This window comes from Brassica rapa, chromosome A01 (assembly GCF_000309985.2).
Source record: "Brassica rapa cultivar Chiifu-401-42 chromosome A01, CAAS_Brap_v3.01, whole genome shotgun sequence".
NCBI classification, from domain to species: Eukaryota; Viridiplantae; Streptophyta; class Magnoliopsida; order Brassicales; family Brassicaceae; genus Brassica; species Brassica rapa.
This window is the reverse complement of record NC_024795.2, coordinates 15,640,419-15,667,368: the sequence shown is the minus strand read 5'-3', so window position 1 is coordinate 15,667,368 and position 26,950 is coordinate 15,640,419. Positions and strand designations below refer to the sequence as shown.

Here is a 26,950-nt window from a genome sequence, read left to right as displayed (position 1 = left end):
CGAAGTAGTCATTGCACCCCCTACAGATGTGCTTAGACTTAGGTCTTGTCTTAATCCCAGCACACTGGTCTCTAACATCTCTAAGCATAGTATCAAACACCCTGATACGAGATCCCAAAATTTGTCTCTTGGCTAATATTCGAGCGTCTTCAGAAATCCCGCAAGTTTACGCACTGCGGGAAACTCTCGAAACATATCACAGATATAGCAGTTCAGACAGAGTTACATTACGAGATGAGAACTCGTAGTCTTAACTCTACACCCATATAAAATGCCAACGGCAGCAACATGCCTGATAACCTCTACACGACATATAAACTAGACCGTAAAGGTCTCGCTGGAAAGCAGGTTAAGAATCTTAACTCTAAGACAAACTAAGAAAGGCTTGATCCCTTCAACAAGGATACGTATAAGGAGCAGCCCCAAAATTCTCGCATTCCACTCTCAGAAGAACGAGAATACTACTTACCACAGACCTTTTCAACCATTAATTTCTCCTAACTTGCCTAACTTGCCAAGCCACTCGCTAGAACTTCACGCTAAAAGCTCACAATTCTAACGAGATGGGGGGCTAACTATTGGGGTCAAAATCGATCACGACGGAATCAATGTCTAAAAGTCCCAGGAAAATATTTCTCGCAATATAAATTCTGTATAATTCTTATTGAAAAGGTTCTACGACGTTCTATAATTATTTTATCGACAATAAGAAGCAAACATTGTTTGGGTCAAAAACAGTTATCTCGAAATAAACGTCCAAAAATTGAGTTTCTGTACCAAAGCTTTCTCGACACACTCTCGACAAAAGTTATTGAGTAAAAGACTCGAGAGAAATGGATCACGGAACCAAACAAGCAGTCTAACTTGTTCGTTCAAACCTTTTGAGGTGCAGAACTGCACATACGCGCCAGATGCTTAGCTATGGATGAAGACATTCTCATGGTTTGATTGAGCCCATATTTTGACACAAGATATAGATTTGAGTTAGCTTTCCAATTCCACCGGTCTGAGGTTAATCAGCATCCTGTAGCATAAGTTATGCCCGCTTTATCGAAGGGTGGACAGAGCACACCGTCCAGCTCGGCCACGCGACCAGCTCGGCGGATGGCCGAGCTGGATCGACAACACGACCAGCTCGGCGGATGGCCGAGCTGGATCGACAACACGACCAGCTCGGCCATCCGTCAAGCTGGACAAGTCCAGTTCGGCGGATTGCCGAGCTGGATCAAACACGCGACCAGCACGGCTATCCGCCGAGCTGGACCAGTCCAGTTCGGCGGATGGCCGAGCTGGACCGAACACATGACCAGCTCGGCCATCCGCCGAGCTGGACTAGTCAAGTTCGGCGGATGGCTGAGTTGGAAGGATATTGCTATCACAGTCCCATCCTCGTAGCTCCCTCCTTCGGGATTGGATCGAACATGCTCTTGTTTCATCTCGATCAGAGTCACCGTAGGAACTTTACGATTTAAAACCGCAATAACTCGTTGTCTCATATGAAGTTCAAATTGATCGTATAAGACGGCAACAGTTAACTAAACACCTGGACTGCCTCCACTATACAAGAAATTTGAACCTTCTTCGGAATCGACATCGTTTCAGAAGCGCTCTTTCGATAAATCGTAAAAATGCTTAAGTTGGAAAACGGTCTGAAAGGGTCCAGAACGCGGCTAAAAGCCCACTTACGATTTTATACCAAATCAAGCCCAATGGTTATGACTGTTTATCATTTGTTATGCAGGAGAAGATAAATATCAAGTTCGGAGATTAAATGTCATGTTTCCAAAGATAAACACGAAGATTGAAGGAAAATGGAATATTTCCGCGAAGCGATAAACTCGACCAAGGGCAGAAAGGGAAAGAGAAAACCGCCTCTAGGAGGAGTATATAAAGATGTCGAGGTTGAAGAGGCAAAGGGACAATTTTTTAGACTTAGAAAATTTTAAGCTTTATTCTCGACATGCTCTGTTTCTATGACTGGCACCCGATTACCAGACGAACACGCACAAACAGTTCGATCTCTTGGTTCACCCTTGAACTACGTTCGGCTTGATCTTCGAAAGTGGTATGTAGTCAGCTTTTCATAAGGTTCAGTCCGAAATCAATCAAAACTTTTTTCATATCTTTTATGTCTTCTGTTATCGAGCTGCGACTCAACTAGGTTTAAGGTTGTAGGTTGTTATAACTAGGTAATTCGCTGACAGCTCTTGCGGCCGAAGCTTTTATAATCTCTTGAAATGATCGCAACGCTCTTACGCGGATTCGAAATAAGATCTACCTTTTCTATAAATTTATTTTGTTATCTTTTCATATTTTCCGCATTTATCTGATCACTTGTCGTTGGCTCTCGCAGAGAATCTGAGACCTTAGGAATAGTTAGGGTTTCCTAACTTTCGTCCGATTACGAAAATCGGTGAATTTCAGTTCCCACACATAGTTCTGCTAATTTCGTGGATCTAGAAGATGACGACGATGATGGAAAAAACAGTTTAGGGAACTTATACTTCTAGCAACTCAACTGTCACGTCAGTCCTTCTAAAACCACTTAATGGCATTAGTTTGGCGAACCACCACGAAATCGGTCTTAATGTTAATACATTGGGCCTGCAATGATAAACAACGAAATACATTTGGGCTATACTTCTAACCAGTATCAGTAGTCAGTACAAACTAAAGGTAACAATAAAGGTTAGAGTAAAGGTAGTTTCGTTGAGAGTAAGGTTAGAGTAATTGCTTAGGTGATATATTTCAGTAAAATGTACACAGCTTCATTTATGGCTATCAGACTCTAACAGTATATGTAAATACAATATTTGAATCATCTTTCTCCAATTTATTAGGGGTGTACGTGTCGTCATAGGATGTGTACATTAGTTAATAAATTTGACATTAGTTGGTAAATATCAAATTTAATTTCACACTTACTTTTACCCTTTTTGTCATAGGAGGCTACGTAATATCGGAACTGCATTTCTTGTTTGGGAGTGGGGGTGGTCAAATAACTTTTCTATTTAACTCAGACAATATTATCAACCTCCTAGCAAAGCCATTTTTCACCGAATACGATGGCACGTCAACTTCTTCCTAATCTTTCGGACGAAATTATTTGCAAAATAATTGGATTAGTTGGGGAGGATTCAATTTGGCACCTTAGACCTTTCTTGCGGCCTGGGAAGCACGGATACGCTCTTGTCCATGAACCCTCGGTCTTGCAGACGTGCAATGTCACTCCTATGCTTATAAACTTAGAAATCCGCTTAGGTAGAAAATTCTGTGAGTTCTTGTTCAAATGCGTTAGTGCTGAAAATACAGACGCTGTCTACTACGAAAGTCTTTACGCAGCAACATTTGATGTGGAGCATGCCATCAACGTCTTGGAACCAAACGTCCCAACGCACGGATTGTCAACGTTGGCTGTCAGTGTTTTCAACATTTGTCTTGGTAAAGATAAAGAAGCCGATAAAATTTTTCTGGAGTTCGCTGAAATTCATGACGACCTTATTGGAACTGGCCGATGAGCTTGAGTGGAGATTGACTCTGTTCCTGGCGCCACATTTAAACAGCTACACTCTAACCTTCTAATTTCCTGACTATGAGGTCATCAAATCACCAAAGTGCCTCTATGGCCATGATTACATAATGGACCTTGAAGGTTCCTGCAAAAACAGCGGGCTCTTTTGGATATGTTCCAATATTGCTCACATGCTCTAAAATCTCCCTTCGCTCTATTTTCTTGTTTTCTTTTTTAACACCGGCTATGGTTATATTGGTTTATTTATTTTCTTAACAAATCACAGTGTATTAATCAAGTGGTGCACATAAAATTTAGTATTTTTGTACATGGATGCTGGTGTACGTGGATGTTGGTGTACACGATTATCCACAAACACATGTATACACACATTAATAGGTGTATCTAAAAACGTGTGTAAAACTATTAAAGGGTATTTTACGATTATCAGAGAGAGAGAGAGAGAGAGAGAGAGAGAGAGAGAGAGAGAGAGAGAGAGAGAGAGAGAGAGAGAGAGAGAGAGAGAGAGAGAGAGAGAGAGAGAGAGAGAGAGAGAGAGAGAGAGAGAGAGAGAGAGAGAGAGAGAGAGAGAGAGAGAGAGAGAGAGAGAGAGAGAGAGAGAGAGAGAGAGAGAGAGAGGAGAGAGAGAGAGAGAGAGAGAGAGAGAGAGAGAGGAGAGAGAGAGAGAGAGAGAGAGAGAGAGAGAGAGAGCGAGAGAGAGAGAAGAGAGAGAGAGAGAGAGAGAGAGAGAGAGAGAGAAGAGAGAGAGAGAGAGGTGTTTAATTACCGCGGTGGTTTAGGGCCGATAACAGGTCAGTCAGTAAAGACGATGAATTTAATGGATCGATGGTGTTAGAAATCGAAACAGTCTCTCACGTGCAAGGAAGCGTTTTTGAGATTAAAGTGGTTGACCAGGGTGTTCGACGATTAATAATTTAAAAATAATATTAATAAACATTTTTGGATTTTGTAATATTTAAAATAGTTATTATATAATTATATTCGAACATAATTCATCAAGTAGAGTATAAAACTATTATAATTATCTTATATAAAATTTCGTTCATTGTATTTTATAGTTTATAAATATTAAAAGTAATAAATAAAACATTATTAATCTTTCTATAATACTTCCAAGGTAAAGTGGGTGGCAGAGTCGATGAAAGTGGGTGGCAGAGTCGATTCATCAAGTAGCATATAATACTTCTAAGGCAAAGTGGGTGGCAGAGTCGATGAAAGATGAAGAGCCTTTGCGTCTAAACACATTTTTCTTAGCACACAAGCAGCATCGTCGTAATACCTTAATAGTATGAGAGGAGAGATTTGTGAATAATACTTTAAAGAATGAAAAGAGAATGTTTGTATTTTAAGACCTTGGGTGTCTCATATATATATACAGTCGATTTATTTTTCATATTAATGACGCACAATATTTTGCACAGTAAATAATGAAATCGTTTAAAGAAAGATATTAAATGTGTATTGTCAAAAAATGATTTGCATATGATATGATTTTAACTTGGCGCAAGTAATCCATATTAGAAAGGTAAATTATTAAAAACAAACAACCTAATTAGAAACATTAAAATATTTTGTAAGCAATGTAATAAATATGATATCAACATGCGCAAGTTTACCGTTTGAATAATAAGCAAATTTTTTAATATTTGTCTTAATTCTAAATCTTGTCCAAGGGTAAACTAAATCGATAATATTTAATGATTTCAACTTGTGCAAGTAATCCATATTGTGAATAAGTGATTTGCATATTTAATGATTTTAACTTGCGCAAGTAATCCATATTAGAAAGGTAAGTTATTAAAAACAAATTTTGTCAATAAGTTATTTGCATATTTAATGATTTCAACTTGCGCAAGTAATCCATATTAGAAAGGTAAGTTATTAAAAACAAACAACCTAATTAGTAGGGGTGGACACTTTACCCGATATCCGAAGTGGCAACCGAACCCGATCCGAAAATGCATGTCAAGTTTTTTATTTAAAAAATTAACAAAAAATTACATCTAATTTTTTTTTAAAAAATAACTAAATTAATGCCTTTTTAGTGGACTAAAATCTGATTTGGACTAAATGGACCAAAACATAATCTAGAACATCCAAAAAAAATCTGTATGGACCAAAGGGTGTAAAATGACCATTTTACCTTTAATGATAGATCAATGTTGACTATTAGATCAGATTATCTATTTTATAATCTGAACCCTCCAATTTCTCCCTTAAAATCGGATCTCTCTCTCTCTTTTTCGCCTGGGTCCCACCGAAATTTAATCCATCTTCTTCTTCTTCATTTCACTTCAACTACACGAAAATTCACTCCCTTCACCAACCAAAATTCTCTTTTTCAATTCTTCATCTACAAACCCTTAACTCTGTTTCTTATGGTTTTTCTACAGCTTATGACGCTTTAAAATATCACATGTACGACGTCTTTGGTTCAGAAATCTTTAGGTAAGTGTATGTATACTCTCTCCCTCTCTTTCTCTTTCACTCTTCTCAGTCTTTTTTTTTTCGTTTTCTGTTTCGGTTTAGTCACATAATATGTTTGTTAACGTTATGAATCATGTTGTAAGGTTTAATATAATGTTGTTGAAGTATGAAGCACAATATTGTAGAACAAATCATTTTTGCTTACGGTACAACTGGTACAACTTTTAAAAATTCGTTAAGAACCAGTGACACTGGTACAACTTAAAAAAGTGAAAATAGTAATACTGGCAGAATTAGTATTACTGTTATTATTCATACGAAACGTACAACTAATACACCTGCTATAACTCTAAGTAACATTAAATAAAAATATGGGTAGAACTTGTATAACTTATAGTAGTCATGTGCCGAGTGAACATAGTATAACTGGTATTACTAGTATTACTTATAATTAATTACTGTTACATGTAAACCAGTCTAACTGGTAATACTAGTATAACCAGAATTTTAGCAACAGTAAAACTCGTATAACTGGCATAACTATTAAGCGGTAATGTTGGTTTTTACTCCTTTTCAGGAACTATGGATAGTAGTGGAGCTGTGGTGATACATTTTGATCATGGTGGAGACCGGCATATTTCTACATTAGTGATAAAAGGAAGATATGAGGAGATTACTTATTCTCACTTGGTTGATAGAATATGCAAGAAAATGAATATCGATGTAGCTGCGACAAAGCTTCAACTTAGTTACTTTCCTCTGGTCGTGGATAATAAGAGGCCTTGTTATATTTTGGATGATGAAGATGTTTTAGGATATTTAATGGAGGTAGACAAGAAAAACCGGCGTAGTGTCTTGCATGTGGAGCTTTCCGAAATCATCTCAGAAAATCAGAGTAAGGAGCATTTTTCTATGAATGAGGAAATTCTGAGTGATGCCAGAGCTAATTATGGTATGGTTGAAGTTGAGGAGTTGGCAATTGTTCCTCAAAAACAATCAGATGGGTACGAGCATGAGAAAAGCAATGGAGAGGGTGATGAAATGGATGATAGGGAGGAGTTGGCAGCTGTTACACCAGCTGAAGAAACAATTGTCAATGTTGAGTGGGATGATGGTATTGATATGAGTATGGATCAAGAATTTGCAACTAAGAAGGAAGTGAGGGATTTAGTGGACAGAGGAGTGCATTCGAATTGTTTTGAGGTTGATATATTGAAGTCGAATCCTGTTCTTTATGTATTGAAATGTCGTGGGGTTGGATGCAGATGGTATTTACGAGCTGCAAAGCTGAAAAACTCGGCATTTTTCACTATCAGAAAGTATAGAAAGATGCATACGTGTTCTCGGGGAGAGGGAAGTATAATTAAGAGGGGGAAAAGAGGCACACCAAGCTTGGTCGCATCAGTGGTGCACGCTGATTATCCAGGCCAATTCAAGACTCCAGATCCAACTACTATCATAAGTTTGGTGAAGAACAAACTAGGTGTCAAGGTTTCATATTCTACGGCTTTGAGAGGGAAACACCAAGCTGTCAGTGATCTGCGTGATAACCCTGAGGAGAGTTTTGCTAGACTGCCATCTTACTTGTACATGTTAGAAAAGATGAATCCTGATACCATTACACGATTAGTAGTGGATGAGACTAATCAGTTTAAGTATATGTTCTTTGCGCTCGGAGCTTGCATCGAAGGGTTTAAGGCGATGAGGAAAGTGATAATAATGGATGGAACTCACCTAAAGGGTGTGTACAAAGGAGTGCTTCTCATTGCCACTGCTCAGGATCCAGACCATCATCATTATCCCCTCGCTTTTGCAGTAGTAGATAGTGAGAAAAATGCGAGCTGGGAGTGGTTTTTGACTATATTGAAAACTTTGATACCAGATGATCCCCAACTTGTATTTTGTACTGATAGAAACCAAAGCATCATAAAGAAAGTACACGAGGTGTACCCATTGGCAATTCATGGATATTGCAATTATCACTTGTCTAATAATGTCAGTGGAGCATGCAGCAATGTTAACAAGAAAGGGGTTGCCAAAAAGTTCAGAAAAATAGCTGGTATGTACACACAGATAGAGTTCAGAAAGTGCTACAATGATTTCAGGAGCACGTATCCTCAGGCCGCCGCTTATCTAGATGACAGTGTTCATGAGACCAAATGGGCAAGATGTAAATTTCCGGGAGAAAGGTACAACATAGATACAACCAACACTGTTGAATCTATCAATGGTGTTTTAAAAGAACCAAGGAAATATGCGTTGTTGCCTATGATTGATGTGGTGGTGGGGAAGATTGTAGAATGGTTTAACAAATATCGACAGTTATCTTTGCGTGTACCAGAGAGGCAGATACTAGTCTCGTACGTGCATGGGATATTGCATCACAATTATCCGAAGGCAAAAAAGCTTGAGGTGAGGGAGCTAAACAGATTTGAACGTCACTACAATGTGATTGGAAAGGACGGTCAAGGTTATTTTGTTGATTTGAGCAATGGAACATGCTACTGTAGGTGTTTTGATATTGACCGGTATCCTTGTGTGCATGCACTTGCTGCCATCATGGCGCGAGGAGAAATGGCTGAACATTATTGTTCTAGGTATTACTGGATGGAGCAGTGGACTTTGGCATATTACAGGACAATATATCCAGTGCCTCATCATTCTTCATGGGAGAGTTACAAAATTCCTGAAGAAATCCGATCTCAGGTTGTCTTCCCTCCTTATGTTGAGAAAAAGAAAGGAAGACTACAAGTTACTAGATTCCCATCTGCAGGAGAATATCGGAGGAAGAAAAAGAAGAAGTATCCACCATTGGTCGGTGAAAATGACGGAAGTGACAGCGATGAAAGTAGCAGCGAGGGAAGTGGCAGCGAAGGAAGTGGCGACGAGGGAGGTGACAACGAAGGAAGTGGTCATGATGGAAATGAGAACAATGAATAAGCCTTGATTATGTTTTTATGTATGTGAAACTTATTTAAGTATTGTGGAACTTGTTTATGTGTTGTGGAACTTATTTAAGTGTTGTAGAACTTATTTATGTGTTGTGGAACTTATTTTATGTAATGTGCTGTTTCTGCCAAGTACTACAGGTACAACTGGTAAAACTTCATATAACATAACACTCACGTTTCTGTGATGTTATACCGGTACAACTCGTATAACTACATATTATAATACTAGGAAAACTAGAACAACTACATTATATATATGAGGAAAGAAATACTAGTATAACTGGTACAACTGCTTCGGTTATAAAAGTTTTAAATTCTATTTGGCTTTCCATAAGTAAATAACAATAGAATAGACAAGTAGGAAGATACTTAGAGTGGTCCATCCTAATTATTCAAAAAATTTATCAATTTTTTTTACAATTATTACATGATCACATAAGTTTTCATGATCTACCTTATACTTTAAAGGTTTGTTTACTAGTTTGTTCACTATATTCTTGAAAAACATACACCAAATATGTTTTAACAAAATTAATGATTTCATTGCATGTGCGCATATGTATCTAAATAAATGAGAGTTGTACAACTGAGGTATACAAATATTTTATCTAGTACAATTAATATTTGCATTTTCGGTCCAAAAGTACAACTATGTGCAATATGGTACAACTGGTTTACTGGTACAACCATATACTGGTACAACTACATAAAGTGGTACAACTATGTGTTATTTATGTTCAGCCACGTTTAACATGTTTATAACATGTTTACGAAAGCTATTTTATTGTGTCTCAGGTTTTACACATGTTATTTAAGCTCATTGTTCCATATTTCTGATAGTTGTACTAGTTGTACCATTCTTAATAACTTAGACTCACTAAAACTAGTAATATTAGTTATAGCCAATACCTGCAAATCTTCTCTATTAAACTAAACACAACTGCAAATCCAGTTTTTATAATGCAAAAACCACAAATAAGTTTCCTAACAAGGTTTACATCAGTAGAAGTTTTAAAAAGATCTAGTTTAACAAAAGCCACAAACAAGTTTCCTAACATAAAAAAAGCAACAACTTCAATCACTTCTTAACAAAAGGAGACTTCTGCAAGTGTGAAGGCTTCAACACCCTCTTTGGCCTCGTCATTGCTTCTTTTCTCGCAGCTTCTGCCTCAACGTTCTCTGCAGCTTCTGCCTCAACCTTCTCTGCAGCTGCTTCCATTACTCGAAGTGTATATTCCTCGGCATCATCTACAACAATGTCAGAACACATTAGAACCAATTTGCAATGTCAATGCTCCAAATTCACAGCGCAACAAGTTACCAGTTGCCTCTTTTTCTGGCTGCACGTCTAGCTCCTTTTGAGGCTCTTTCCCATCATCCTCAGCATCATCTACAACAATGTCAAAACACATTAGAACCGATTTGCAATGTCAATGCTCCAAATTCACAGCACAACAAGTTACCAGTTGCCTCTTTTTCTGGCTGCACCTCTAGCTCCTTTTCAAGCTCTTTCCCATCGTTCTCATGCTCATTCCCATCATCCTCAGCCTCCTCGTCATGATCCTTCTCGTCATTATCCTCGTCCTCGTGCTCATTCCCATCATCCTCAGCCTCCTCGTCCTCATGCTCTTTCTCAGTATCATCCTTCTCGCCATTATCATCATCATGCTCAGCCTCCTTCCCATCATCCTCATCCTCCTCGTCCTCATTACCTGGAACACACAACACAAGATTAATATTGTGTTTATACCTTTGTCTTTTTGTCCACACACAACACAAAAACAACACACAACACAAGAACAACACACAACAAGAATACTTTTTAAAATGTAATTATACCTTTCTCTTGCTGTCCAGACGTTCCACCATCTTCATTATATTGAAAGTCCATATTTTCAAAACCTTCTCTCCCAATACTATCTCCTTCCAACATTTTTAGTCTTCTGTCAAAACCCTCAAGCTTGTTATTAACATTCCCTTCCATTGTAGTCATCAGACTCATCAGACTCATCACCGTTTCTTTTAAACTTTCAAGTTCTGCCACAGCTTCTCCACCGACAATCCTCGGAGGCTCGTTCCCAGCCTCATGCTCCTCAGGCTCGTTCCCAGCCTCATGCTCCTCCTCCTCCAGTTGATCTCCTTCTAGCTGTTCTATCTCTAGACTTCGAGACTTAATATCTTCCATGCATATATCCTCCCAAAATATCTGCCCTCTTTCCTGAACTATGAACTTGTTCCATACATCAACAATTGCATCATCATCATCCCCATCATCTAAAAGTTCCATATCTTCCCAACATCCTTCGTCCATTTTCTGGTTGATAACTTGCTGCTCACGTTCAATTGGTGGCAAAATGCTAGAAATTGTCTGAAAAAAAAACAGATTAAGCATTATTAAGTTTACTGAACCCAAAGTTTCATCAAACATTCCAGAAACATCTTACTAAATTTTCACCTTTGTGTTTCCAAGAGCCTTATAAAGTTCTTCCAGTGCATATTCTGTTGTCCCAGTTGATGTGAACTTCCACTTGCACATTCTTGGACAACTAGGGTCGTAGTTTGGCACAGGTTCTCTAAATTCTGCCTTCAGGACAGGAATGCATTCAAATGCCAATATCTGCACATCATTGCAAGCAAACATATTAGTTCATATATCATATATTATATGCTTCTGAAATATTCATGCAATTTACCTCTAAAGGGTTGATGAACCCAGGAAATGTCCATTTCGGGTTTTCGGGCAGTCCTCTTCTAAGACGATCCTTCACATGTTTGATCTCTTTCATGCAGTGATCAAACGTGAAACGTCCCCATGGAAATTTATTACACAGCTCTAGATCATCAACAATTTGCAGAAGAAAAGGATCGATGGGGCCTCCATATTTGGACTTCCCATCTATAACTGTGGCCAAAAAGTACAGAATAGCCACCTTCAGCCGGTCATTGGTACGATCTAGCTTCATCTGCGAAAGCTTCTCTTCCACATCCTGAACTGTCACCTTTAGTTCCTCTTCCTCTGGTTTCTTCTTCTTATTCTTCAGCTTTTTCAGCTTCTTCATGAACATTTTCCTAAACTGTTTCTCCGCAAACATCATGTTCAAGCCACTCTGATAATTTTCAGGATACTGGTGGCAGTATAAACCTGAGATGAGACCGTGTTCCCTGATCGAGTACCGAATAGGAACACCATTTACAGCAAACCACGCTTGCTGACTCTTATGCGTAGAAATGGTGCGGAGTAGCAACATCCACAATCCCATCATCTTTCTAGTTGAGGTGCAAACCATGTGGAACAAGTGCTTGAACTGTGGGTGTTCAAGAAACCACCTCTTTTCTGATTCATCTAACCCCCCAAGGATCGTCATGAATTTGTATTGGTGGCATCTTGATTGAAGCTTACAAGACTTCCGATAATCCTTCGGTTTGAAGAAAAACTCATTTGGTCTAAGGGGGTTTACCGCCATATCCTCAGCCTCCTGCAAAAAAACAAAACAAAATTACAAAAATATTAAACCATAGTTGTACAAGTGTTATAAGTTACACATCACAATTAATCTAGTTGCACTTTTAATAGTTGTACTAGTTATAAAAAATGTGATCGTACTAGTTATACTAGTTCCACTGAATTTGTTTACAACATATTATTACCAGTTACACCATTTTCACTCTTTTAGTTGTACTAGTTATACGATACTGAGTTGTATTAGTTAAACTAGTTATACTTTTGATAGTTGTACCGGTTATATTAGTTATACTTAGCGTGGTTGTACTAGTTATACTAGTTCCACTAAGTTTCGTTTACAACATATTATTACTAGTGAAACTAGTTTCATTCTTTGATTTGTACCAGTTACACTACTTATATAATTCCACCTATTTGTTAGTTCAACCCAATCATAGACATTTTCAAAACTATTTTAAATTGAGTTGTTTACCGTTCTTTGCGCAGTATGGTCAATGGCAGCCTCGGGTGTGTGTGAATCTCTGTTGTTGGATACAATCTCCTCATCGTGATTGTCTAAACGATGTGAAGGACAATTTGTGGCAGATTCTGAGATTGAAAGTGAGGTTACTGGAGGTTGCAGTGGATTCTTGGCCTCACTAGGTGCCCGAGTACTCTCGACATCGGCCTGAGAAGGCAATTCCGCTGATGGTGCTGGGGAATTATCGCCTTGATGTTCCTGTTCCGGTGGAGATGCGGTGTTCCGAGCCCGCTTGGTTGGATTCGACAAGGACCCACCGTCGACACCACTGTTTCTCTTCCTCTTCTTCTCTGCGGTCTCGGTTTCAGTCTTCTTCTTCGCCGCATCTCTCTTTTTTTTCACGGCCTCTATCCTTCTTTTCACTGATGTTTCTTTTTTCTTTCTCGCGGAGTCCATCTTCTTCTTCTCCCTCCTTTCTTCTTCTCCGCTGCAGTTTTCTTCTTCTTCGCTATTGACTCGTTCTTCTTCTTCTCCAGCACATCTTCATTGTTTTTTTTTTCCGCAAGTCGAGTCTTTGGAGACATAGTCTCTCAATGAGTGAGACGAAATTGGAGAAATAGATGTTATTCAAGATGATTGTTACCAAGTTTGATTAGTAATGGGAGATAGAGGGAGATCGTGATTTCATTGGTTTTGTCGAAGACAAAGAATTTAGGGATTTAGGGTTATTAAAACACGGGTCGGGTCGGGTTAATTGTAAGTGGGTGGGTGACTGGTTGGATATGTAAATATATTGAAGTTTTAGGTTTTGTGGTATTTTCTATTTAATCTTGATTTATTTTTAATTCATTAAGAAAAGAAAAAAAGAAGGGGTTTATTCTAGATTTTTTTGTGCCCTCCTGGTCCATCCCAGCATTTGATCCCTTTTTAGTTTTAAATTTTTATGTCTAAATCTATTAACCATTCAATCTATTAAAATTAAAAAAATTAGTTAACTGAAAGTTATATTTTTAAATATAAGAAAATTGAGAAATGAAAATTTTAATTTTTTTTTTCAAATTCTAAATATCCAAACCCGATCTAAAAAAATAACCGATTCCGAACTAAAAATATCCGAACCCGACCCGAAGTACAGAAATATCCGAATGGGTTCTACACCTCTATACCGAAATACTCGAAAATCCAAAATACCCGACCCGAACCCGAACGGGTACCCGAACGCCCACCTTACTAATTAGAAACATTATAATATTTTCTAAGCAAATGTAATTAATATGATATCAACATGCGCAAGGTTACTGTTTGAATAATAAGGAAAGTTTTTAATATTTGTCTTTGTTTTAAATCTTGCCCAATGCTAAACTAAATCGATAATTATTATCCCCTAGCTATATATGGGCTTAACGAAATCGACAATAGTTTTGGGCTTGTCTACATAAGCGATTGATTAAAATAAATGAAAAATAAAATTCAAAAAAATTGACCAATAGAATTATAACAATTTTTCTGAGAAGCTCTATATTAATGTCATGTCAGCAGAAATCACTAAAGTGCTTCTCTTTTAATGTATAGGAGGATTGTATATGTGTCGTAATTCTTTATTTAGGTGAATAATATTATTTTTCCATAAATAATAAACAAAAATTTATGTAGACATATTAAAAGAAAATATAAAAAAATCAAAATATTATCCATAAATAATATAAATTACGAAGTACATTTCTCGATAAAGAAAGCAAATTCAATTAAAAACGTGCAAAAAATTAAATAAATTTTGTAAGCAATTTGACGGGTTAACATTATTTGATAGATTTATAAATTTCTAAATTTTCTTGAACATGAAATAATATTAAATTGACATACCTTCATCGGTCTCCTAACTCATCACAACCCATCTGGCAAATACAAAAAATAAATAATTGTAACAGTTTATATATTTTAAAATTTGTATTTGAAAAAAAGTAGATTAAAATTACATACCGTGACTACGGAATATTCTGAAAAATTTGTTTGTAGACAACATTCAATGTTTTTGTCTTCGGCTTCCCTTCTTTACCAGTTATTAGGATTTTTAATCCAGATCTCGACTTAACTCTTGAAAGTGCAACTTTGCCTTGCATTTTGTAAGCATTTTATAAATTATTTTGAAATTATGATAAATTTATTCTTTAAACAACGATAAATAATTTAAAAATAATATTAATAACCATTTTTGGATTTTGTAATATTTAAAATAGTTATTACATAATTATATTCGAACACAGTTCATCAAGTAGAGGATAAAACTATTATAATTATCTTATATAAAATTTTGTTCATTTTATTTTATAGGTTATAAATATTAAAAGTAATAAATAAAACATTATTAGTCTTTCAATAATTTCGAGAATAGTTTCCATAAATTATTATTTGTAATATTGGTTAGATTATATGGCAAGTGATGTTAAACGTCAATAAGTTAAACAATTCTTCCATATTTGGAAAACATATATATATATAACAATGACAAATTAAATGGTAGAGTATGTAAACACCTGTTTTCTACCAGCGTGAGTTAGAACACCGCCTTATTTAAGAATCATAAGGACCTCTACAGGTCTTTATTCTTCGCCTTCGTCATCCCACTTCAGCGGCTTCAGTTGAACCTTCATGTATATCTCTGAGAAATTTCCTCCCTGTGCCATTCCAAAAGGTTCTCTGCTGTGAGAAAATGACATCATGAATTAAATAAAAAATGCATAATGCTAGCTTACTTATAAGATAGTATATCCAACAAAAAAAAATGATATAAGATAGTATTACTAAATGATACTATGTAATACTTTCCCGGACAATATTCAACAAAGAGAAAGAAAGTACTAAAGAACCTCTTCAAGAACTGCTTTAACTTGGCGAAGCTTCTCAGCATGTTCAATCAAGGTTTTCTGGATCACTATCACTCTTACGACCTGGTCTACATATAAAAAAAGGAAGACCATATTGTCGTTACCAGTATTCAACACATGGAAAAGATAGACCAAACATGCTTTTTGGAGATAAGACACAAATAGTTGAGTTCAGGGTTCTAAAGATGAGGAGCCTTTGCGTCTAAACACATTTTTCTTAGCACACAAGCAGCATTGTCGTAATACCTTAATAGTATGAGAGGAGAGATTTGTGAATAATACTTTAAAGAATGAAAAGAGAATGTTTGTATTTTAAGACCTTGGGTGTCTCCTATATATATACAGTCGATTTATTCTCATATTAATAATTTTAATATTTTGCACAATAAATAATAAAATCGTTTAAAGAAAGATATTAAATGTGTATTGTTAAAAAATGATTTGCATATGATATCATTTTAACTTGCGCAAGTAATCCATATTAGAAAGGTAAATTATTAAAAACAAACAACCTAATTAGAAACATTAAAATATTTTGTAAGCAATATAATAAATATGATATCAACATGCGCAAGTTTACCGTTTGAATAATAAGGAATGTTTTTAATATTTATCTTAATTCTAAATCTTGCCCAAGGGTAAACTAAATCGATAAAATTTAATGTATTCAACTTGCGCAAGTAATCCATATTGTGAATAAGTGATTTGCATAGTTAATGATTTCAACTTGCGCAAGTAATCTATATTAGAAAGGTAAGTTATTAAAAACAAATTTTGTCAATACGTTATTTGCATATTTAATGATTTCAACTTGCGCAAGTAATCCATATTAGAAAGGTAAGTTATTAAAAATAAACAACCTAATTAGTAGGGGTGGGCACTTTACCCGATATCCGAAGTGGCACCCGAACCCGATCCGAAAAACCCGAACTGAAATCCGAACCGAAGTAGCAAAATACCCGAACGTGTATTGAATAAGGAGAGATTGGATACCCGAACCCGAACGGATAATACCCAAACCCGAATGGATATCCGAAGATAACCGAACATATGTATAATTAACCTTATATTTTTAGTTTACATCTCTCATTTTATATAAAATATTTATATTGATACTACACATACTTTAAGTTCATATGATATACATACAATTACGAAAAAAATGATTTGCTACTCACTTAAAATGCATGTCAAGTTTTTTATTTAAAAAATTAACAAAAAGTTACATCCGAAATTAAAAAAAAATAACTAAATTAATGCCTTTTTAGTTTTAAAATGTTATGTCCAAATCTATTAACTATTCAATCTATTAAAAATAAAAAATTAGTTAACTGAAAGTTATATTTTTAAATATAAGAAACTTGAGAAATGAAAATTTTAATTTTTTTTTTCAAAATCTAAATATCCAAACCATATCCGAAATAACCGAATCCGAACTAAAAATACCCGAACCCGACCCGAAGTACAGAAATACCCGAACGGGTTCTACACCTCTATACCAAAATACCCGAAAATCCGAAATACCCGACCCGAACCCGAACGGGTACCCAAGGTTAAACTAAATCGATAATTATTATCCTCTAGCTATATATGGGCTTAACGAAATCGACAATAGTTTTGGGCTTTTCTACATAAGCGATTGATAAAAATAAATGAAAAAGAAAAATTCAAAAAAACCAGCCAATAGAATTATAACGTTTTTTCTTAGAAGCTCTATATGAGTGCCACCTCAGCAGAAATCACTAAAGTGACTCTTTTAATGTATAGGGGGATGTTTCTTTCATTTGTAACCCACGAGGTGACGAAATCTTCGAGAATTAGATTGGGTTCCACACTTTTCACTATCTCTTTCGAAATTGGGAGACGTTGCTCATCATTGTCATTTTCGACGCTCATGAGATGCACCAGTATCCCTCACCTATAGATTTTAATGAATTGCTGAATGACCCCTCCTCGTTTTTTGTTTTGTTAATGAAACTAAACTAGATTTTTACCCGCGCACCCGCGCAAGTGTATTTTAAAAAAATATGTTGCTATTTGTTTTTCATGTCAATATTAGGCTAGAAAAAAAATCCAAATTTGAAGAACCGAACCGATCCCAATCCGAAAGAGTAGTACCAAAACTGAACCGAAATTGATTAAATATCCAAATTATTCAAAATTTTGATATTTAGAGATTCAAAATCTGATCCGAACCGGAGTATTTCAGATACTCAAATGTATTCGAAAAATCTGATCCCACCCTTTTTTTTTTTTTTTTTTAGATATATATATAATATTTTTATAAGCCCACATTCTCTCAAAGCGATGGCGATGGCGACGACAAAGGGGATCTAGGGTTCGATGTTTGATTTCTTGAAATTTTCGGGGGATTTACGGAATGATTCGGGAAATACAAATGGAGATACTCCTTCGATGGATGGATTTGGAATATCACGTGAAGGAAACAGAGGAATCGCAAGATGGCGACACAGGGATTTGATTTCGAAGAAAGGTGTTAAGGGATTTGGCTGGATATTGGAGATCTGGGAAATTAAGGGAGTATCTGATTGGTTCGGATTGCTCCGACTCTCCCAAACTATTCTGGAAAATATTCTGTGTAATCAAGGTATGATCTCTTTGGTTCATCAAAGGAAGGGGTTAAAGGGGGTTTCTACGCTCAGGATCTTGATACAATTATATCGGAATTTCGTTTTTCAAATTGATGTAGTAACGGGATTCTTTGGATTGATTCGGAGAATCACTCGCAAATCTTTTCAGTATTTGCAGTATCGCATGATTGAGGATACAATATTTGGTCTTCAATGTTTTTTTATTTGCGTCAGATCTCAGGGAGAGAAGGAGTACTATAAAAGGGGAAGAGAGGCGAGACTTCATATCATCACTTTACAACAAAGCAATCTCTTTTCCCTTATATTCCTTTTGGTTGAATTCTTTGTGATTGTCATCAACATGACTCAAGGACAGCTTCTTGTTAAGGCGGGGAACAAAAATGGTGGTGAAGCTGCCCGCAAGCCCTTGAGAATCACAATGCCTCATTTTGACAATTCGGCGCTCATCCAAAACTATGACAAGACCCTGATTGGCAAGTGTATGAATCCTCAGGAACAAGACGTCACGGCTTTGATCATCATGCTGCCAAAAATCTGGAAAGTGGAAGACAGGGTCGCTGGAGCTGATCTTGGTCTTGGAAGGTTTCAGTTTGATTTCAATAATGAAGAAGACATCGAGGAGGTCTTGAAGATGCAGCCGTACCACTTTTATTACTGGATGATCTCTCTCGTGAGGTGGAAGCCAGTGATGGAGAAGAGCTACCCCACGGAGATCACCTTTTGGGTCCGTGTCTTGGGGGTTCCGCTACAATATTGGGCAGAGCCGACTTTTGAAAGTATTGGAGGAGCTTTAGGTAATGTCGTGGAGGTGGACCTTGAGTACGGGAGAGTTAAGGTGGTCGTCGATGGAGCACAGTGTCTCTGTTTCGAGACATCAGTGGATTTTTGCGGTGGGGAATTCTACGGAGGAGGGGAGGAGCTGATCGCATTGAGATATGAGAAGCTCTTTGGTTACTGTTCTATGTGCTTCAGCTTATGTCATGATATGACAAAGTGTCCATTGAATATGGAAAGCCCGAAGGGAAAGATTGAAGCGCGGGAGGCAAGAACCGAGAGGGGTGGAGAACGAGCAGCAAGTTATAAAGGGGTTGTTATCAATGGTAACGATGGTCGTCGGGAGCAAAACAATGAGGGCAGAGCTTATCAAGGGAAGGGTAAGGGGAAAATGGTGGAGGATGATGAGACAAACTGGGTCCGTGTGTCAGGAAGAGATACCAGGAGGCCGAGTGCTGATGGAAGCCGCTTCAAGGGTGAGGAGATAGATTCACGCTACCGTCGGCCCAGGCATGAGCTCAACAGGAACTCCATTCAGGATGGGCGTTACAGGTCTTCAGGGTTCCGAGGAGTGAGAAGAGAACGTAGTCCTCGAGAAAACTTTCTAAATCAGGAGAGGAGTAAGGGGCGCACTTATGAGGGCACCATGAGATCTTCTCAACCCTTAGAGCCAGTGGTAACAAACCGGGAAGCGTCTCAGCAGAGAGAAGGCGATGTGATTTTGGCACCTGTCAAAGGGCTCGGAGCTGATCAGGTATGTATGAGGAACGAGGTGGTCGAGAATGGACTTGATGTTATCAATGAAGTAATGTTGGAACAGGAAACTTTGGTGAAAACGGATGATATGGATACTGATGAAAATGATCCTTCACTGAAGGAGGGGGTGGTGACCATTGAGGGGGAGGAGGAGTTTCAGGATGTTACGGATGAGGAGGCTGATGGGAACCAGGCTCTAGTACAAGGTGACAGTGCCGCCAGTGTTGAGATTGGTGAAGAGGGAGAGCTGGAGAAGATAGAGAATACGGTTGGGGGGGGAGAAGAACAAAGGACCAAAAAAGAAGTTGTTCAAAGGAGTTCCACTTGTGGTTGGCACTTCCAAGATGAGGATGGTGCATTCTCTAATCTCACCGCGCAAACGCATTCAGAGCAAGTCGACTTCCAGGCAGGGAGAGGGTACGAAGCATGGCGAGGGAACAAAGCATGGTGCGGAGCAGGGTACTTCAAACCCTAAACCTCCAATCAACAAACAGTGATGTTTTTTATGGATTACAATCATGAAGAAGTGCGAGCTCGTGTGATGGTTTCACGTTGTGGTGGTTTAATTTCTGTTTTCTTAATAAGCTCATTGAGCAATGTCTGGTTTTTATGGTTAAGTATTATTTTACTGGTTTTGTATTGGCCTCAATCTCTATTCATGGTTCGTTTATGGAATAAAATTGGTTTTTTTGGTTTATGGGCTTCCGGTTCACATTGCTTGTGGTTGAAGCATGTCAAGGATTACGTTGATGCACAAGGGTATTGGCAATATTATTTATTCTTAGGATCAGCATGGGATGATACTTCTGATTACATGACCTCTTTAAGTCATAGAGGAGGAGATGGAGAAGATCTGATTCCTTCTATGTTTCGTACAAAGGCGGCTTGTCAATGGATTATGGTTGATGGCGTTAATCTTTTACTGGATAGTAGGGACCGTTATGTATGGGCAAGAGCTGATAGGCATGTGCGTTTGAGATTGTCATGCATCACGTACTTAAATAAGATATTATGTCAAAGTTATGGAGATTATCAAATAAAAGGTCACTCGTCAGGAGTTAATTTTTTGAGGGGTCTACGGTTTATAATGGCAAAGAAAATGCGATATTTCGTGTTATTGGGTTATTGGGTCATGCTATTTTTGTTCACTGGATTGTATAAAATTGTTCATTATAAAAGGTTTCTTCACACCTGCTTCTCTAGCTTGAAAAGGCTCTTTCAAAATTTTTTTTAATGAGAGTACTTAGTTGGAATTGTCGAGGAATGGGAAGCAACTGGACTATCAGCTATCTAAGGGAAATTTGGCATAAACATAAACCGGATTTTTTATTTTTATCAGAAACTAAACAAGATTTAGAGTTTGTCCAAAACTTTCAATCTCATATTGGATTTGATAACCTGGTTACAGTGGATCCAATTGGGAGGAGTGGTGGATTAGCTCTTTTTTACAACAATGAGTATCAAGTTAAGATTTTATACTCCAGTAATAGGATGATAGATGTGGAAGCAGTGGCTCTTGGAAAGGTTGTTTATCTAACTTTTGTGTATGGGGACCCAGTTCAGAAACAGAGGGAACAAGTGTGGGAGAGGTTAACTAGATATGGGCTCTCACGATCCGAACCCTGGTTCATTATTGGTGATTTAAATGAGATCACTGGAAACCATGAAAAAGAGGGAGGATCTTTGAGAAGTGCGGACTCATTTATTCCTTTTAACAACATGATACGCAACAATGGATTATTGGAGTTCCCGGCTCGGGGAAACAAAATGTCATGGCAAGGAAGAAGAGGAAAAGGAAAAGGAGCAGTGATGGTTAGATGTCGACTGGATCGGGCTTTAGCTAATGAGGAATGGCACACTTTGTTTCCATGTTCTCATACAGAGTATTTAGGACTGGTGGCATCTGATCATCGACCAGTTGTGGCCTACTTGGAGGATAAAGTTGTGAGAAGGAAAGGCCAGTTCCGATTTGATAAGAGATGGATTGGACAAGAAGGACTTATGGATTCAATCACAATGGGTTGGTCAAATTATAGAGCAGGACAATCTGAAGGTATAGTGGAGAAAATTGGCAATTGTCGTCATGAAATTGCTAAATGGCGAAAAAATAATCCCCCTTATGGAAAGGAAAAAATAAATGATCTACAGAAAGCTCTCGAAGAGGTACAAACAGATAATAATAGGTCGCAGGAGGATATTTTGGAAGTATCCCGGAAGTTACAAGATGCATATAAGGATGAAGAAGAATATTGACATCAGAAAAGTCGGAATATGTGGCACTCATCGGGAGATCTCAATACAAAATTCTATCATGCTTTAACGAAACAAAGGCGGGTATGTAATAGGATTGTGGGGCTATATGATGCTGCGGGGAACTGGATTACAAAGGATAATGAGGTGGAAAAGGTAGCAGTAGACTATTTTGAAGATTTATTTACTACCACTGCACCATCAGAATTTGATAATTTTCTCACAAAGGTAACACCTGGTATTACACCTCAGATGAATCAACGATTGCTTAGAATAGCAACCGAATCCGAGGTCAAAGAGGCTTTGTTTATGATGCATCCAGAGAAAGCGCCAGGCCCAGATGGTATGACTGCTCTTTTTTTCCAACACTCTTGGCATGTTATTAAGGATGATCTGGTTAATATGGTAAATAATTTTCTGGAATCTGGTACTTTGGATCCAAGGTTAAATATTACTAACATTTGTATGATCCCTAAAACGGAGAGACCTACCAGGATGACGGAGTTGAGGCCCATCAGTCTATGTAACGTGGGGTATATGATTATTTCGAAGGTTTTGTGTCAGCGGTTGAAAAGATGTCTCCCTTATCTTATATCGGAAACGCAATCAGCTTTCGTTGCAGGTCGGTTGATCTCTGATAATATTCTTATCGCTCAGGAGATGTTCCATGGTTTGAGAACCAATAAGGCATGTCAGGGAAAGTTTATGGCCATTAAAACGGATATGAGTAAAGCGTATGATCGAGTGGAATGGGATTTTATAAAGGCTTTACTACAGAGGATGGGGTTTGATCTTCACTGGATTAAACTAATGATGGAATGTATATCATCGGTTCAATATCGGGTTCTCCTGAATGGTCATCCACGTGGTCTCATTGTCCCACATCGGGGTTTACGTCAAGGGGACCCTTTATCTCCTTATTTATTCATTTTATGTACTGAGGCTTTAATTGCAAACATAAAAAAGGCAGAGCAAGGGAAACAATTAACGGGAATGAAGGTAGCTAGAGCATGTCCATCAATATCTCATTTGCTATTTGCGGACGATAGTCTCTTCTTTTGTAAAGCGCAGAAAGAGGAGTGTCAAACTATCCTCAGGATATTAAAGGAATACGAGGTAGTATCAGGACAACTTATAAATTTTGAGAAGTCGTCCATCCAATTTGGCCACAAAATTGAAGAATCGGTTAGACAGGAGTTAAGGGATATTCTGGGAATCCAGAATATAGGAGGAATGGGATCTTACTTAGGTTTACCGGAAAATCTTGGAGGATCCAAAATACAAGTTTTTAGTTTTGTCCTGGACAGACTAAATAATAGAGTCAATGGTTGGACTTTTAGGTTTTTCACAAAAGGAGGTAAGGAAGTGATTATCAAATCTGTGGTTACTGCATTACCAAATCATGTGATGTCCTGTTATCGCCTGCCTAAGGCAACTGTTAAAAAACTGACGAGTGCGGTAGCGCAATTTTGATGGAGTCCAGGGGGGAGTACAAGAGGTATGCACTGGAAATCCTGGGACAAAGTATGTGTCGATAAGGATGATGGAGGTTTGGGGTTTAAAGATATTACTGATTTCAATACAGCGATGCTAGCTAAGCAGTTGTGGCGGCTAATAGAGAAGCCAAATACTTTATTTTCTAGAGTTTTCAAAGGTCGATATTTCCGGAATGCCTCACCCCTGGAATCGATCTGTTCAAATTCTCCGTCATATGGCTGGCGGAGTATAATTTCTGCTAGATCTCTGGTTAGCAAAGGACTAATCAAAAGGGTGGGATCAGGATCATCTATCTCAGTATGGAATGATCCATGGCTCCCAACCACTCGCCCGAGACCAGCCAATAAAAAACAACACGATTTCTACCCGGACCTCACAGTGGATTCTCTCATTAATTCCACTTCGCGAACTTGGAACTTGCAGGTGATTAGGGATTTGGTGGACCCACAAGATGCAAAAATTATAGAAAGTATACCACTGAGTCGAACTCAGGGGATAGACAAGGATGGATGGCACTTCACAAAAAATGGGAAATATACGGTTAAATCTGGATATCAGGCAGAAAGAGTTTATCCAGACAAGGAAAGACCACCGTTACTCTTTGGACCCACAATCGATGCTATAAAGGCGTTCTGCTGGAAAATAAAATGTCCACCAAAACTAAAACATTTTTTATGGCAATTGGTAACAGGATGTATAGCAGTTAAGAAAAATCTATCTGCAAGAGGATTACAAGGGGATATATGTTGTGCAAGATGTGGTGCCTCTGAGGAATCGGTAAATCATGTATTTTTCGAATGTCCTCCAGCATTTCAGGTTTGGGCTCTCTCGAAGATTCCATCAAATCCAGATATTTTCCCCACTTCTTCTCTTTTCACAAATATGGATCCTCTTTTTTGGAGAGTATTTCCTCAGATGGATGACCATCAGTTTGCATGGATATTATGGTATATTTGGAAAGGAAGGAATAGTAAAGTCTTCAGTAACATGGATATCGATCCTCGGGAAACTCTTAAGCGGGCAGAAACAGAGTCAACACTCTGGGCAGAGGCACAAATATCGAACGACCAGAGGATAGCACAAAACATAGAGATTACTACACTACCGGTAATTCCAGGAAGATGGTGTTTCACAGATGCTTCTTGGAAAGAGAAAGATACTTTTTCTGGACAAGGATGGTTTAGTACTTTAGAAGGATTTGATGGACTGATGGGGGCGTGAAATGTTAGAGCTTGTCTTTCTCCTCTTCATGCAGAGATGGAATCGCTTATCTGGGCAATGGAATGTATGAGGAATTTACGACAATTTCAGGTCACGTTTGCAACAGATTGTTCTCAATTGGTGAAGATGGTTTCGGAACCAGAAGAATGGCCAGCTTTTGCAAATTATTTAGAAGATTTACAACTCCTGAAAGCAAGTTTCCTCCGATCAGAGATTCTCTATGTTTCAAGAACGCACAATACCAAGGCGGACAGCCTAGCACGCAGTGCAAGGAAGCAACCGTCTTTCGTCGTTCACATGGATGCAAATCTACCAACATGGTTCACAGAGTCTATATGAGTCTGTATAAGTTGATGACAAAAAAAAAAAAATTAATTAATTATTTTTAGTTTTAATATATATAAAGACATCCAAAATACATACGATACTTTTAAATTGGTTTAAATACTTGAAAATATCTACAAATAGTTAAAAATAAATATTTAAAATATTTAAAGCATACTCAAAACACCAAAAATATTAAAATAATTATTGATTCTCGATCCAAATATTTAAAATAAACCAATTTATATGTTAAATGTAGGTATTCTAACATATGTTATTCAAATTTATATGTGAAATTTTATTTTGTTTATAGATTTTGAGAAATTTAAAGTATATAATGAATTTAAATTTTTTAAAAAATAATTTAAATAGGTTTTTCGAACCCAAACCCAAACCCGCAAAGATCTAAAAATAATTCGAACCAAAATTTAGAAATATCTTAATGGGTCTGAAATCTTTGACCGTGAAAACCCAAAATCCAAACAAACCAAACCGAACCCGAATAGATACCCAAAAGCCCACCCCTAGTCACTATTACATATCAAATATATGTCATCACATAATTAATCAGATTTTATATGTACCATCATATAAGTAATCATATAATTAATAGTATTTTATATGTTTCATCGTATACATAATAATATATAATATTTTTAAAATTTAATATGAAATATAAAAACCATAATTTAAGTTGGTATATGAAATTGGCTTTTATTGTATTTTTCTTATATATATTGAAAACATTATTTTAATAATGGTTATTGGAAAATAATTTAGTAAAAATAAAATTTTGAATATATGTATATTTAAATCAATTTTTGATATAAATCAACTTTAAATGATTATTTTGATTTGAAATATTTATATAAAGTTTAAATTTTATTTTATGATTATTTTAGACAAAAAAATGCTTGTAGATAATTAGGTTAGTCAATTTACGTATATTTTAAAGTTTGCTCAAATAGATAGTTTATCATAATATAATGGACTTCTAATTTTTATTATTAACATAAGCCTATTACTTTTTTTTAATATATTGTTATTCATGTTTCCAAACAATGTTATATTTTTTATACTACTATTCATATTTCCAAACAAATTTCTTTTTTAAAACTGCTATCCATATTTTCAAACAAATTTCACTAAGACTACTATTTAAGTTTCCAAACAATCTTAATGTGTACTTCAGTTTTAATAATATAGATATATATCTCCTCCGTTTTAAAAAGAAAGATGTTTTAAAAAAAAATTGTTTCACAAAGATCGATATTTTTTGTTTTCTATAAAAAAATTGTAAACTTCCAAAAAATTAATTGATTTTATTAAATTACTATTAGTTAAAATATATTAAAAATTAAAAATTGCTGAAAATGATACGTTTATTATAGTGATTTAATGTATTTTCTAAATATGTGCGAAAACACTAGAAAATCTATTTTCATGAAACGGATGGAGTATATACTTTTTGGTTTTAGAGAGAATATAAGGTTTTGTTAATTAAATCGATTTATTTTAGCAACAAGTGTAGAGTTTCTAAATTGTCTACTGGAATTTTCAAAAATATTAAACACGCCACTGCAACTGCACTTTGTTTCGCTATCAAGCCCTTGTATCTGTGCAAATGTTTCACTATCGGGCTATATATCCTCTATATACTAAATCACAAGTAACATGACCAATCAAATCATCAAATTTTGCCACCTAAATACTGTTTATCAAAATTAAGAAACAATCATTTGAAATAAAATAATGTTGAGAAAAAATGTTGAGAAAAAATGTAACTACCCACTATTTG

The 26,950-nt window shown here is 36.8% G+C and overlaps 3 protein-coding genes across 4 annotated transcripts; 2 read left to right on the top strand and 1 right to left on the bottom strand.

Moving 5' to 3' along the window:
• Positions 1-5,420: 5,420 nt before the first annotated feature.
• On the top strand, positions 5,421-12,288 carry LOC103873383. The gene is made up of 2 exons (XM_009151793.2): positions 5,421-9,105; positions 12,067-12,288. The coding sequence occupies exon 1, from the start codon at positions 6,542-6,544 to the stop codon at positions 8,897-8,899; it is 2,358 nt and encodes a 785-aa protein (XP_009150041.2). The 5' UTR covers positions 5,421-6,541; the 3' UTR covers positions 8,900-9,105; positions 12,067-12,288.
• Positions 9,817-13,826, bottom strand: LOC103873110 (uncharacterized protein At3g43530). 2 transcript variants are annotated; one of them, XM_009151543.2, is made up of 7 exons: positions 12,846-13,818; positions 11,604-12,386; positions 11,366-11,527; positions 10,750-11,278; positions 10,374-10,622; positions 10,232-10,300; positions 9,817-10,158 (listed from the first exon to the last, which is right to left on the bottom strand). In XM_009151543.2, exons 1-7 carry the CDS (start codon positions 13,287-13,289, stop codon positions 9,989-9,991), a joined length of 2,406 nt encoding a protein of 801 aa, XP_009149791.2. In that variant the 5' UTR covers positions 13,290-13,818; the 3' UTR covers positions 9,817-9,988. The 2 variants fall into 2 exon arrangements, with proteins under 2 accessions (XP_009149791.2, XP_009149799.2); XM_009151551.2 differs by lacking the exon at positions 10,232-10,300 and having other exon boundaries at positions 12,846-13,826.
• A 3,608-nt stretch (positions 13,827-17,434) lies between these two features.
• LOC103873136 lies at positions 17,435-20,557 on the top strand. Its single transcript, XM_009151566.3, has 2 exons — positions 17,435-18,326; positions 18,544-20,557. Exon 2 carries the CDS (start codon positions 18,671-18,673, stop codon positions 20,333-20,335), a length of 1,665 nt encoding a protein of 554 aa, XP_009149814.1. The 5' UTR covers positions 17,435-18,326; positions 18,544-18,670; the 3' UTR covers positions 20,336-20,557.
• The last annotated feature ends 6,393 nt before the right edge of the window (positions 20,558-26,950 follow it).

Bases quoted from the DNA above. Each gene is read 5' to 3' on its own strand.
- LOC103873136 (XM_009151566.3), top strand. From the start codon at position 18,671: ATGACTCAAGGACAGCTTCTTGTTAAGGCGGGGAACAAAAATGGTGGT.
- LOC103873110 (XM_009151543.2), bottom strand. From the start codon at position 13,289: ATGGACTCCGCGAGAAAGAAAAAAGAAACATCAGTGAAAAGAAGGATA. The intron at 11,528-11,603 runs GTAAATTGCATG...AATGATGTGCAG, and splicing joins GGTTCATCAACCCTTTAGAG to ATATTGGCATTTGAATGCAT. The intron at 10,159-10,231 runs GTAACTTGTTGC...ACATTGTTGTAG, and splicing joins GCCAGAAAAAGAGGCAACTG to ATGATGCCGAGGAATATACA.
- LOC103873383 (XM_009151793.2), top strand. From the start codon at position 6,542: ATGGATAGTAGTGGAGCTGTGGTGATACATTTTGATCATGGTGGAGAC.